Raw genomic sequence first — 14952 nt, forward strand, 5'->3', positions numbered from 1 at the left:
CACTGCAGATGACCCCCCTCCCCCCCCCCCCCCCCCCAAGAAAGCGTGTGTGAATATGATAACGTTGACAACGTCAGCATTCCTCACCAGTGACCTTTGCTATCGAGTGTTCTGTCGGTTTCCCTATTGTCGATTGTTCTTCCTGTTTTTTTTTATGAGAAGTTGTGCTCTCCTCCTCCTCCTGCCAAACACAGACATATGCACACGCACACCGCTTTGGCCGCAATTTTTGCTGTACGTCTGGCTCCATCCAAAAACAAGAGATTATCAGTTCAGTATATTCTTTTTTACCAGGAAACCAAAGGAGACTTTAAATGATGGAAACTTTTGTTGTGCTCCCTGACACAGATGGATCTGCAAATTACGACATTTTATGGAGTTAAGGGAGTTCAGTCTATGAAACTGGAGTGCTTGGTGTTACCCAAGGGTTCCGGGAAGGTCCTTGTGGATATTAAGGTTGAACGTGTCCACATTGTGACGTCACGTGGCGGTTGTTAAATGACATCATCGCAGCCTGGTTGACCTCGCCCCTCCCCATCCCCAGGCCCTTCACTGAAAGCCTGCTATTGTGCCAGAGTGCCTCAATTCAAGTTCAAGCTTCGGGGGCCAACTGTCAGATGAAGTTTCCAATCCCAGTGTCCCTGCCTGTTCATGCAATGCGATTTATTTCTTGTCTGTGTTCTCCCCCCCCCCCCCCCCGGCAGAATCCAACATGGCGGAGTCTGGACTTCGGCATGCTGCCGGACCTCCTGGACACGTCCGTGTCTGCTTCGTGGTGAGGATCTGGGGCGGCCGAGAGCAGCAGTACCAGCTCCTCATCGAGTGGAAGGTCAACCTGGACGGCCTCCGATACGCAGGACAGCAGGTCAGACACGCCGCGCGCTGCCGCGTCCTCTGTTATGAAGGCCCTGTTCTGACGTGGTGGTTCCCAGTGACACACCTCCTTTCTGTTATGAAGGCCCTGTTCTGACGTGGTGGTTCCCAGTGACACACCTCCTCTCTGTTATGAAGGCCCTGTTCTGACGTGGTGGTTCCCAGTGACACCTCCTCTTTGTCTTCTTACAGATCCGCTCCAGGAACCCGAATGAGATTATTTTTGGATTGAACGATGGTTACTATGCAGCTGACTTTGATCAGAAGGTACTGCATTTTGTCGGTGTCCTGGAATAGTCTGCGGAGCAAAATAGCAACGTATAATTCAGTGACCTTGGCTCTACTCTCTCTGTCTCTCTCCTTCCTGGTGTAAAATGTCCTTGTTCACAGGACAACTCTGAAAGGAAGAAGAATAGTTTGCTTCAGGTGGACCAGAGTTCTGTCAGAAACTCCTACAGTGTCTTCTCTCTCCTCAGGTGAGACTACGCACGCACGCACGCACGCACGCACGCACACACACACACACACACACACACAGGAACACACACACACACACACACACACACACACACACACACACACACACACACACACACACACACACACACACACACTCAGGCCTTTCCTCAGTATCACGCCAAATACATTTTAAAAGATATGGTTCCCATCTTGTCCAGTAGATGGCACTGTTAAACAGCTAACTATACAACTGCAGCTCTACCATGAATCTGCTTTTGCTCTCAAGTTATATAGAGCTGCCAACAATACAGTCTGTAGTGTTTTACTTGGACATGAAAGCACATACATATGGAAAGCTCTAATCAAGTTAGTAAAATAAAAGCACCCTGTCATCATTGGCCAGCTGTGTAATCCACAGATGGAGAATTCCATTAGAATTAACTGCTCTGATGATATTAAAGATTAATGGCCTGTCCTACTGTTATATACCACAAGGGGGCGGCAGACATTCGCATTGGACGTACTTTTTATCAAAGTCTTCTTGGGAGAGTTTCAATTAAGACTCATGTTTACATAATACAGCGCTGTTGCTCTATATTTGAGTGTAGTGAGCCGTAAACCCTATCTATAGCACCAGCAGGGCTTCCCCTAGGGAACCCATGATTAACATCCACCCTTCCTCCACAATTACAACTTTTAACAACAAAAAAACCAAAAAAACATCAACAAATAAAAGTTTTGCACTGTTGGTACAACAACCACTGCCAAGTCCCATAGCCTTTCCTCTCAGTGCTGTATAGAAGGTATTTAAAACCACCTTCCTCCACCGTCCACCTTCCTCTCTCGGTGTGTCTGCAGCTGCCCCCTTCTCCCTGGGCTCCAACGCCTCTTGTGTTTTTCAGTTTGTGTGCGAGCAGAAAATGGCCCCTCTACGTCCCGCCGAGGGACATCCCAGGTTGAATCATCCAGCTTTATGGGGCCTGCTGTTGTTCCTTACATGGTTCCTCCTCCCTCTGGTCCCCTGTGGGGCTCGCCGGAATTCTAGGCAGCTCCATTGATCCCCAGCTTCCCTGAGGTTGCCTGGGGAGGACTGGAGGGGATGGGGGGCTAGAGGGGTGGATTGGTGGAGGGGTTATGTTTGGCCCCTGTTATGGCATAGGATTCTGTCTCCTCCTAACCCCTTTCTGTCTCTTCCCCTTTCTGTCTCTTCTCCTTGCTGACCTCTCTCTCTCTCTCTCTCTCTCTCTCTCTCTCTCTCTCTCTTCCCCCCCCCCCCCCCCCCCCAGTCTCTGGATAGTATCTTGGCTTCAGGCCACGGTGTGCTCATGTCTTCTGGGCCAGTGCCTCAGAGTGATTCATCAGATGCACACCCCCGTCAGGGTCCCACTCCCCCCTCCCCACTCCCCCACCCCTCCACCTCCACCCCTCATGGTAAAGGATTCTATAGAATGTTCAACCTCTGTGACCTGGCCTCAGTTCTGACTACACTGTCTACATGTTGAAACATTACATTGTCTGGATTCTTGGATTGTGCTTTCCCAGCTGATAATGATACACTCAGCACTGGATTAGCTGTGCACCTTAACTGTATTATTTGGGGCTGGAGGAAATGGCCAAGAACACTTTATACAGTATGCATTTTTTTTTTCGATTTTTTTCCCCCCCGCAAACATTTGTTGGAAATATACAGTAATTTGTCATTGTAATTGGAGCATTGGAGTGATGTGCTGTGTTGAATTTTAAATGCATCCCAGACTTGTTCTGGATCTCTGTCCGATACAGGCCCTGAGCAGCACCCTTTCTCTTCCAGGGCTGTGAGATGGGGTCACACAGGAAAATCTCAGTTGCCGCTCTCTCTCTCTTTTTCTCATGCGCCCTCTCCTGCTTTCTCTCTCTCTCCTTTACTCTCTCACTGTCTCATGCTCTCTCTTTCCCTTATGCACCCTATCCTGCGCTCTCTCTCTCTCTCTCTCTCTCTCTCTCTCTCTCTCTCTCTCTCTCTCTCTCTCTCTCTCTCTCTCTCTCTCTCTCTCTCTCTCTCTCTCTCTCTCTCTCTCTCTCTTTTTTCTCTCTCTCTCTCTCTCTCTCTCTCTCTCTCTTGACTATCTGTGAGGGGACACCTAGACTGCGACAGAAATTCCTGGGTTCACCCTCTCCTCTTCAGGTTCTTGATTGGTCAGGTCGACAGGTCCGCTATTGGGGCAAGCAGAAGACGTCTCCTTGAGCGGCGCGTGTGAAAACGGGGTGGAGATGTCGAGCCTAGACGTAGGCTCGACGTCCTAACCTTTTGAGATCTGGTTTTGAGCTGTGGGTCATCCAAAGGTATGGTCAGCGTTCTAATAAGGCTCAGGTCATCCGATCCCAGATCTGTGCTGACTGCAGGTGCTGGCCTCTCTACCAGTGGAGACCTGCAATCAGGGAAAAGGGGAAGACCTGATCGGATCAGCTGTAGCTGAGGTTGGATGATGGTCGCAGAGAGGGACAGTGTCCACCGGTTGGGTTGAAGGTCTGTCTGCAGACTTTTCTAGTTTCCTCTTTGGAGTTTGTCTTGGTCGGAGGCCTAATTTGGGTGTTTGCGGCACCATAACGTGTTGTTGAACATTGGTCTCAAGTGCCCTGGAAATGGATGCACTCCAGTAGCTCCAGGAACCTCATTCACAGTCTTTAAGAGCATAAGTAAATCATATTCCCTTTTGGACTTTGAGTAATGGATTTAATGTCAACACAGGCCGTGTGTACATTGGCTGACAGAGGCAGAAACGATTCTAATAGTGCCCCTCCGATACACATCTGTCTTTGCACATGCAGTCGAGTGAATTAGTTCAGAAGTCTTTCCCAACTTTGTTAAAATGATTGTACCGCAACCTCTGCCCCCCGCTTGTTCGTCTTACGTGCCACTTACGCTCGCTTGCGTCCGTGCTTGTGGACAGAAGCGGGGTGCTGCGTTGCCGGGCCTGAGAGTGGTCTGCCCCGTGTCTGTGGAGACTGAGGCGATAAGCCCTTCCTGTGGGACGCTAGGTCGCCTGGCGACAGGGCGCAACGCCGCGGCCCTCCACCACAGGAAGTGGTTGGAAGATCTGTTTAAACGACGGGCGTAGGCCAGCCCGGAGACCAGACCCTGGACCAGCCACAGCCAGACTCCAGAGTACAGTCGGGTCCTTAAGCCCTAAATTGCCAGGCCCGTATAAATGTGGATATTCTGTTCTTGTTCTCAAGCACCTCTGCAGTATTCCGGGGCAGCATCAAAACATCTGTGGACCTTTGTTCCATGCTCCTGGAATCATTCTTTTTGGTTCTAAGCCTTTAATTCCCCACTAAGCCGAGAAGCAGTTAGAGAAAGCCTTTCCTGCTTGTCCTAAACACTACATCTAACGAGACGAAGCAGAATGGATCCAGTACGTCCTGTTTTTTTTTGGTGGTGGTGGTGGGGGGGGGGGGCGGCGGTCACGTCACTCTGAATGGGAGTGCGTAGCCGGGACGCCAGCCTGTTTGATTTGTTTCTCAGCAGGGCCCAGACTCCACTCGGGGCCTGTTCTTCCCCACAACTGTGTAGAGACTCTGACTCGGCCCGCCCCCGTCTCTGTGGGGGCTGCTGGCGAGCGGCGAGCCCCCACCGTCTGCCTTAATCTCCCACATTGATGGAGCATGTGCGTCCTTCCTAAATCGCAATCCTAAACATGACTAGGCCTTACCCCACTCCTTGGCTCGTGCGTTCGTTACTACGTCGTCTGTCATAATGTTGCTCCTTTAAACCACGATGTTCGGCTGTGGTTTCCTGATTCTTTTAATTTACGCTGCGTCGTTTGGGGCTGTTTTTTGCTGCTGGGTTGAGATTTTTTTAAATTGTTTCACTCGTTCACTCTTGACGGTTTTAGCGATGTGACAGGTCAGTTAGGGGTTGAGTGCGAGGTGAGGAGGTGGTTCTTGTGACAGGGGAGGTAACATTTACATTTAGTCATTTAGCAGACGCTCTTATCCAGAGCGACTTACAGTAAGTACAGGGACAGGGACGAGGCAAGTAGGGTGAAGTGTCTTGCCCAAGGACACAACATCATTAGGCACAGCCGGGAATCGAACCAGCGACCTTCTGATTACTAGCCCGATTCTCTAACCGCTCAGCCAACTGACTCCCTATAACTCCCTAACCTGTAACATCTGTAATCATCTACGGGGTGCACAGGCCCCTCATCACATGACCGGAGCAGCCTGTCTTAGACGTCTCGCTTCTCTCCCTCTCTCCCAGAGTGGTCGTGTAAGGGTCTCTGGCTCACAGCTCCACAAAACCCATCTCCTCAGAGTCGGTGCATGTTCAGGTCCGCCAAAAAAGATTTTTCCAGGGAGGTACAATCTGATCTCTCCATGTGCAGATGGAGGCAATAGTGAAATTGGAGGTGAACGGTGAAAGGGGGGTGTAAAGTGTTGACATTCCTCGCCAGTGAAGCTCAGGTATGCAGCAGAGTGCAAGGTGTTTGTTTGGTTTGGGTCTGCCCAGTGCTGTTGTTTTGACCTGGTTGATATTGGCGACGCAGGCTATTTTCAGCTCCTGCAAGTGGCAAAAATGTGGTCATGGTGTGAATAGCTATTGCTATTGGATCTGATCGCTCAAGCAAGTCATAAATTTGTCGGCATTCTCACCACCCCGAGGTTTCCAGGGTGAATAACAAGCGTAAATCTCCAGGAGCCTCGTTGAAGCGTGGGAGACAAATGTAGCTGTCCCAGACTGACTGACAGAGAGGAGGCCTGATTGGGAAGTGTTGTTTTTTTTGTTTTTTTTGTCTCCCTGTCTGACCCGTATCTATAAACGGCAGGAAGTGGAGGTGTAGATGGGGACGAGGAACGTCAACAAGGCCCCTAATCTCTTGTCACCTGATAGAAAAGCGTTTCAGAAAAGAAATCCCGTCGTATCACACTACAAAAGAAAAAAAATGTTTTTCTTTTTTTGTCTCCCTCCCTCTACTGTTTTCATTGAAACAACATCACTTCAGCCCGTATCCTCGTTTTCTTTCCATCACAAAAGAGCCGCAAAATGTGCCAAATCGGCCTCTCAAAACAAAAAGCAAAAATACAAAAACTGCGTCGCGATAGGAGGTGGCCGGGTTGAATTCATGCAAACGGAGAAAAGAAAAGAACGTGGCTGAACGCCAGGGGAGTCCTGCCCAGACTTCAGCTATCTAATCCTACAGTACACAAACACCTCCGCCATCGCCAGCTCGATGCAGGGCGGTGACACGGGCCCTGTTCCGACGCGGTCGCTGGGGGGATCCAGAGGGGATGGAGGACGTGATGTTCCATCTCTTCCTCGAACCCTACTTCTGTTTCCTGCTTATCTCTGCGAGCCAGATGTCACATCTGCTCTTCCCTGTTGTCCGGACCTGATTGCAAGGCTGTAAGGCTGCACACAGACCGTCGTAAATATTTATTTAAAGTTCATCAGCGGAGTAAATAAATACATAAACAGGCTGTAGTGGTGAGCGTCATGGACAGTGATTCAGGGTAGGGGCAATCCCCCCCCCACAAGTCTCCAGGCCCACTGGATGGAGTTAGTACGTACTGACTCAAAGCTCAGAGTCAAGGTAATTTGTGTTTATTTCAACGTTCACTGATTTCATGAACTCGTGAATCCATCAAAATGTTCAGTCCGACATCTGCAAGAATCCTCGCTAACAAGACCTCCACAATCTGTTTATTGGAGAAACATTGGGTTTAACGTTTCAAACATTGTTGGAAATAAGATTTTACCAGTCACACTAACACTAGCCAATGCTGTAGGGTCAAAGGAATGTACCTTTTTTAGATGTTAATCATCCTCACATCAAGGGTTTAGCACATTACAATCCTGTCAGAGAGTCCTATCCAGGAAGCCTAAGCTGTCATGTAGCTGCCAGCCCTCATGGTGAAGAAAAGGAAAGTTGTTATGGTTCACAGGGGTGAGTGTGTTATCTGGAGGTGTGCCCAATGCTTGTGTGCCCTAGTGTGGGCATAGGGGGCCAGGGCCTCCCCACCTCTCCCAGCCTCTGCTCCTCTGATCCAGAGGCTGACATGGAGCCTGATGGGCAGGGCCAAGGCCCAGACTGGGGAGCTGGGATGGGGGCAGACATGCGTGAAAGCCTGGGGAGATAACTCGGTTAACCTAGGGGGAAGTGACCATATCAGATTCCTCGGTCACAATCACCTAAAGAGATAAAGCTGTCAAAGTGACGTTTCTCTGAAGTTCCCAAGGACTATCACCAGTAGCTATCGCTTCATCAGGCAGGATAACATGGGGGAGAAGGTGATTGGTTCTTGAGGAGATTATTTGTTCTCTGTTTGGGAAATCCTAAACTCACCAGTTGTGTAGGTACAGCGATGATTTATTTTCCAATGGGGCTCATGCCACCTACAGTAATATCCCGAGGTTTCTATGGAAGCTTGTATCCAACGCTATGAAAGAGGCCACTGGATTTGCGAAACTCCCCCAGCCAGCTGGATTTCGGTTACATTCTCTAGGGAGAGTACAAAACAAATCATGAAAGCTCAAAGTGACTGCATACCTTAGCATAAGTCATTTCCCCCCTACAGCAAGTACTAACCCCCCCCCCCCCTTCCACTTCCCCCACGACCGCAAACCCCGAGTCATAACTCTCCACATGACCGCAACCCTTATGAGCTGCAGCCCACAAGTTGTTGCGTCCCACTCCGGCCGTGTAGAACCCAGTTAGAAGCTGCACCTTTTAGTGCTTCCTCTGAAGGCCCATGATGTAGTGCAGATCCCCAACAGACTCGTTACACATTTTGAGGAACGAGAGTGACGCAAAGACGGAAAAATGACGGAAGAAGAATGTACCGGAGTGCTTGTAGTTGGAACTTCTTCTGTTGGGGGAACATGGGTGTGTGGACCCAGGGGTTAGCAGTCCCACAGACAATGAAATCAATCATCAACCAGCCCAATTTAGTTTTGCTTTTGGATCCATTTCGGCAGATGGATGGCATGTGAAGATTATTTTCTTTTGTGGCCCTAAAGACTCCACCGCAGTATCCTGCCTCTAAGTGTGAAGTGTTGAAGAACAAGTCGACGGAGGGTCTGTTCCACTTGATAATATATCGGTCATAATGTCTTACAGCATTAGAGTTTTAGAATAAAAGGCACAGCTAAAGCAAAATAGGACTAGGTTTCGGAGGGAAGGAGAACCGCCGTGTCGACTTGGCTCTCGATGACAGTTTAAAAGGTGCTGAAGTGTAGGACCAGGCTTTTACAAAGTGTTTTGACCCAAACATGGGACTGTCTGCAGGCTCTGGGCCCTTTGAAGACTCCTTGTGGTTCCACCAACTGAACCAGAATCAGCCAACACGCCAGTGGTACTGTAACTGTAATCGCAGGCTGCTCGCTGGGAAAATGCTTTGTATGTTTTGGCCGGGCTTTTGGCGCCTCGATTTGAGAGAGTACGACGCGTTGCGGTTTGAGCGGGATATCTTGGCGTTACCTGGTCATAGGAAGGCTGCGGCGTGAATATCAAAAGCCGTCCACGAGTGTTAGACTGACTCCTGCCGAGCGTGAGAAGAGGACGGCCCCAAGGGTTCACTAATGCCGAACAACACATGGAGTGAGAAAGATGGAGGGATGAACAGACAGGGAGAAGTGAGGAAAGAATGTGTCCCTGATAGAGGTCGTATGATGTGGCTTGGAGTTTGGGGGGGAGGGGCAGGGGGGGGGGGGGGGTAGAAGTGACTCCAATGTGGGAACATGGCAAAAGGGGAATCTGCTAACCAGAACCGGCTAACCACATGGTCCACTGAGAGCCTAGTTGGTGGAGCCGTTCTCAGCATGGAGCCAGAGGGAGACATGAGATTCATGCCGATCTACGAGTAAGCACCACTATAAATTAGACACGAAAGAGGCTCTCGACGCCGTTGTTAATCGCTGCCCTCCTTTTCGTGTTTGGAAGACCCTCGTGTCTCTGGAGAAGATGGCAGCCATGTGGAACGGTTGTCTGCTGTACTTAGACCACGTCTCCCCCGGGCCGCACTTTTGTGGGAAGCTCGGTCTGTCTCTCCACATGAGATCTGGATGTATGAGCATGTTGAAAGCATGCTTGGAGTTAATCAGCTCTGTGATCGATGGCAGCAATAACCTTCTGGCTTGTCACTCTGGTGATGTTGTTATCATTCCACCTCCTCAGAGGACATTGACATCTGTAGGCCTAACTGTTATTTAAAGGTTTGGGAGGTAAAAAAAAGAGAAAAAAAAAAGGTTTTGTTCATTAGGTGACCTGCTGAGGTTCCTTGAAACGTTCCAGATTTGATATGTTCAGGTCCCATAGGATGACATTTGATCCAAACCTCTGGTTTAATGTTTAAAAAAATAACAGTGATTAAAATTGTGTGGTTAATTGTGGTTTGCGGTATTTGAGAACTTGATATGTGTCTTGAGTCTAAAAGAATACATCATGGATTATTTTTAATGAAGCCCTTTGTGTTCCTCCCCCCCCCCCCCCCCCAGACAATATTCTCCATACCTACTTTGTGCTTTGTTCATATTAAACTTTTATTAACTTTCAGTCATTTCTGGGTACAGGGTACATAATGCAGAAACCCCAGGAGGAGAAACAGTGAGGCTAGTGAACGAAGGCTGCAAGGATCACACACATGTACATGATCATGACTCACGACCCGCCTCTCACTCCTCCAAACAAACCCCGCTAACAGAAAGCACAAGAGACATGCAAACATAAATGCTGACATAGACGTTGCACTCTCTGCCCTTTGTTCATCTTTGCAGACTGTTTATTTACCCTTCCGGGGGTCATGAATCCCCGAGAATCTTCCAGGCCTCCTTTGTTAGACAGTTCATGTCTCTTGGACTTTGTCCGGTATAAACATGGGACACTTGTTCCCTGGTTTCCTGTGATAAATGTCATTGAGCGGTGTTTGGCCGGTGCTTGAATCCTGCCTGTGCTCCTCCACCAGGCTCCACACGGCCCAGAGAGCCATCAAGCAGACCCAGGTGACGGTGCAGAAGATCGGGAAGGAGATCGAGGAGAAGCTGCGGACGACTGCGGCCTGCACGGAACGGGTGAGTTCCCCCCCCCCCCCCCCCCCCCCCCCCCACGCCTGAACGCAGGCGCATCAGAGACTCACCCGGGGCTCTCGTGCTCATCCCAAACGCAACTCTTCGAAACCCTGACGATGTTTTCGAAAGCGACATTTCGAAATCGGCCTAAAAGAACCTGGAGTGCCCCCCTCTGCTCTGCAGAGAGCCAGACCAGTCCATGTGTTCTCTGGCGAGGTGTTGATGGATCATGTTCTGCTTCTCAGTTCCTCGAGATCAGGCAGGAATAATAATCTATCGGGGCGTCGCTCTACTAAATACTTAGCAGATTGTATATCTTGTATTACACAGAGCTTCGTAAATATGTCATTAGGGCCCTCAGGCAGTCATCATATCTTCTGTTTTGATGGCCTAAGAGAACTGAACGCCCCCTGGCTCCCAAAGAGGGGAGGCTTTTTGACGAAACCCCCCGCTATTTATGTTTCCACCTTGGCCGGATCCTTGACAAAGACCCAGACCAGAAGAAAGAAAAGCATATTTAACATATTTGGAATTGGCAGCCGTGCAGCTGTGAAAGCGCAGCGCTAATCCAGGTCTGACTGGCGTGTTTGTGGTAAACGTACACTTCAAAAGCCCGCCTCCTGGTGAGGAAAGGGCCCCTGCGGCGGGGGGACATCTACCTGGTGTTACGGCCCAGGGAGACTTTCAGATGCTAAGAGCCACCTTTGGCGCATTGGATTCCACCAAAGTGTGTGCGTTGTGAGTGCCTGTTTTTGTACGTGTGAGGGAGGGAGTGAGAGAGAGTATGTTTGCTCTTTGTCAGCACAGACACCAGATCCGGGGATGGGGAGTGTGTTTGGGGTGGGGTGGGGGGGTGGGGGGTGAGGGGGGGGGCTCCCTGACAGCTCTCTGTTGTTGTTTCCCTCCACACCTCCGAGACAGCTGTCCCCTCCTGTCAGCCTTTGATGCCCCACTTCTTGAGTTCCTTTCTCCAGTCACCACCTCTGACAGGCTAACAGCACCAAAGCCTGGATCCCTCACAGAGACCCAGTCTCTCCTCTCCCAAACACACCCAGCACAATGTTCCCTTTAAAAAATAAAAACATCCTTGCGGCTGCTATTGACTCCTCAAGGAAACATTCCCAGGCCTTTCCCAGTCCACCTCGGCTGGTAAATCATGCAATGCATCTCCTTCACTTACCAGGAGTGGCCGGCTCTTCTTTAAAGACCATCAAAGTGAGTGAGGGCTTCAGAAAGAGGGGAGCATTGTGTGATGGGTCTTTCACGTCTCTCCTGAACTCTGTATGAGTCCTCTGTAGCCTTCTCTCTCTCCAACCCTCTCTCTTTCCCCTCTTCTCTCTCTCTCCCGACCCTCTCTCTCTCTCTCCTCTCCGAACCCTCTCCTCTCTCTCTCTCTCTCTCTCTCTCTCTCTCTCTCCGACCCCTCTCTCTCTCTCTCTCTCTCTCTGACCCCTCTCTCTCTCTCTCTCTCTCTCTCTCTCTCTCTCTCTCTCTCTCTCTCTCTCTCTCTCTCACTCTCTCTCTCTCTCTCTCTCTCTCTCTTCCCCCCCCCCCCTCTCTGGCTTTCCCTCCACTATAGTGGAGTGAGTGTGGATCAAAGAGGGCAGAGTTGAGCCCACCAGCGCGGCTCCTGGCCCTCTTCACCTTCTCACCCACTCTCTGCTCTTGATCTCCAGGGTTACGGCCGGGTCCTGCCTTCTGCCTGTTTGCTCAGCTGACCAGCTGTCCATTGATCTTGGCGCTGACTCAGGCACGCTGCAACGCTGCGGCGGCTGCGACGGCCCACACACACACACACACTACGTAAACACACACACACGTCTCCATACCCATACACACATGTAAGCCTGATATGCTATGAAGGCTAGCACTGAGAGGACGAGCTCCTGGGCTGTGCGATTCGTGCCAGGGCTGCTGGTGGCTAACACGCGAGCGGCAGCATTCCTGCGCCACATGAGGGTCGTGACACTTGGGGGAGATGGAGGCTCTATCTGCCCGCCCCCTCTGACTGACACCCCTCTGTTTTGCCGCTAAGGCCTCAGAAGGCCTTGATAAGAGCCCTATCAGCCTGTACTCTGATCCAGCCCGCGATGGTTATCTCTGGGCATGTGTGCGTCTGTGTGTCTCTGTGGGTGTGTGTGGGACACAAGCCACAGGCAACTGTCAAAATAAAGGCTGCTCAATAACAAGGTTAACATTCCCGGCAGCGGAGGGGACTTGGTGGGGCTCATTGGGACATGTTGTACACCAGGGTGCTCTGGTGTTCATTAGCCTCCAGAGCGGGGAAGCCCGATACTGATCAGAGGAATTAAAGAGGGTTTGGGGATGGAGGACTATCTCTCTATCCATCCATCCCTCCCTCTCTCCATCCTCTTATCTGTCCCAAGTATGTGCCCCACTGGATGTCCACCTATCTGCCCCTCTGCCCTTCTCGTGTTCCACCTTATCTCTTCAAGTATGTACCCTCGCACTAATCAATCCCCCCCCCCCCTCCCCATTGCGCTGCTGTAACGCTCTCTCGTGCTGGTTCTCATTTGGCTGTGTACAGCGCTGCAGGCCTCCCGCAGGCCAGCCAATGGATCCCAGAGAGAGATGCGAGGGCAGATTGCAGGACACCCCTGTGGAGATGTTGACGAGTGACCTGCCCTCTGATGATGCTCCCCAGACCTTGGAGGCAGGCAGAGCGAGAGGGAGAGACAGACAGAGAGAGGGAGAGATAGGCAGAGACAGACAGACAGACAGACAGACAGAGAGAGAGAGGGAGAGACAGGCAGAGACAGACAGACAGCCATGAGCCTGTCAGAGTAGTGAAGGGCATTGGGTCACCCCCAGACATATCACTTACTCCCCCCCCCCCCCCCCCCCCAAACCACAGCACTGCCAGTCTGCTGTTTCAAGATTTATCACAGCAGCACAACAATCTCCCTATGCGCTTCTCCTCCTCTGATCTAACGGAGACCATTTGGAGGCCATCTGGACACACACACGCAAACACACACACACACACACACACACACACACACACACACACACACACTACCCCATCAACCTTAGTTGATTAGGTGCTAGGCTGTTAGTTTGGATTGACTTTGTTTTAAATATCAACGCATCGAGTTCTCTGTGGGTTGTCAAGTCCTCTCATGATCACGGTTGTGTTTGACTGGCCGGTGCTCTCTCTCTCACCCCGTCCCCTCAAGTCACTCACACGTGATCCATCTGCAGCCAGCACACTGCCAGGGTGGCGAGGAACTCTGAACACCTCCGGTGCTCCCTCCCTAGACCTTCTCACTTCCTCCTCCCCTCACCTTGTTCTCTTCGCCTTCTTTCAGATGTCATCACTCCCTCCCTCCCTTCTTGCCCTCCCTCTCTCCCTCCCTTCTTGCCCTCCTCTTCTCCCTCCCTGCTTATCCTCCTCCTCCAGTCTCTCTCTGGGTCGTACTGTACATCCTGAACCCCCAGGCCTGTGCTCTGTCTAGGCCGGCCAGAGAGAAGCACCAGGGCTCAGGGTTCACCAGCGCCCCTCTCATGTCCTCATGTTAGATGAGATAAGGCCTTTGGTAAGCACCGACACAACTTAGCGCAAGGGCAAACGAGGCCACCGCTCCGAACATTTTCCCAGATAAAAATAGCCAGATATGGATCATAATGACAACATATCTGGGTTGTTTTACATGACCCCATCCCTGCTCTCCCGCCTCTCCTTCTCGTCCTTTTGTCTTCATCGTGTCCTGACAGTGGGAGCTGCGAAGAGGCAGCGTGGCGAATGCGTTCGTCTCGGGATTGGGGTTTAGATTAGGTGGCTTGTTCTGAGGGAGCTAATGGGACTTGGGGGTTTTCTGGGTAATGAAAAGCACAAGCCTCTCGTCCCCCCTCTCCCCAGGACAACCCCCCCCCCCCACAAACCACAGTACTGCCAGTCTGCTGTTTCTAGATGTACCAGGATACCAAATTTTTCACAGCAGCACAACAATCTCCCTATGCGCTTCTCCTCCTCTGCTCTAACGGAGACCATTTGGAGGCCATCTGGACACGGACACACACACACACACACACACTACCCCCATCAACCTTAGTTGATTAGGTGCTAGGCTGTTAGTTTGGAATGACTTTGTTTTAAATATCAACGCATCGAGTTCTCTGTGGGTTGTCAAGTCCTCTCATGATCACGGTTGTGTTTGACTGGCCGGTGCTCTCTCTCTCACCCCGTCCCCTCAAGTCACTCACACGTGATCCATCTGCAGCCAGCACACTGCCAGGGTGGCGAGGAACTCTGAACACCTCCGGTGCTCCCTCCCTAGACCTTCTCACTTCCTCCTCCCCTCACCTTGTTCTCTCCGCCTTCTTTCAGATGTCATCACTCCCTCCCTCCCTTCTTGCCCTCCCTCAATTCTTGCCCTCCCTCCCTTCTTGACCTCCCTCCTTGCCCTCCCTCTCTCCCTCCCTTCTTGCCCTCCTCTTCTCCCTCCCTGCTTATCCTCCTCCTCCAGTCTCTCTCTGGATCGTACTGTACATCCTGAACCCCCAGGCCTGTGCTCTGTCTAGTTCGGCCAGAGAGAAGCACCAGGGCTCAGGGT

At 51.1% G+C, this 14952-nt stretch overlaps 1 protein-coding gene across 1 annotated transcript in view; it reads left to right on the forward strand.

Annotated features, from left to right (window-relative positions):
* The window catches only part of uvrag (UV radiation resistance associated gene), a 73768-nt gene that overhangs the window by 4140 nt on the left and 54676 nt on the right, over positions 1-14952 (forward strand). The window contains 5 exon segments of the mRNA XM_062485585.1: positions 705-762; positions 765-865; positions 1066-1140; positions 1264-1349; positions 10276-10381. Of these exon segments, the coding sequence (XP_062341569.1) occupies positions 705-762; positions 765-865; positions 1066-1140; positions 1264-1349; positions 10276-10381 (426 nt within the window).

The sequence above is a fragment of the Osmerus eperlanus genome, chromosome 19 (genome assembly GCF_963692335.1).
Source record: "Osmerus eperlanus chromosome 19, fOsmEpe2.1, whole genome shotgun sequence".
NCBI lineage: Eukaryota > Metazoa > Chordata > Actinopteri > Osmeriformes > Osmeridae > Osmerus > Osmerus eperlanus.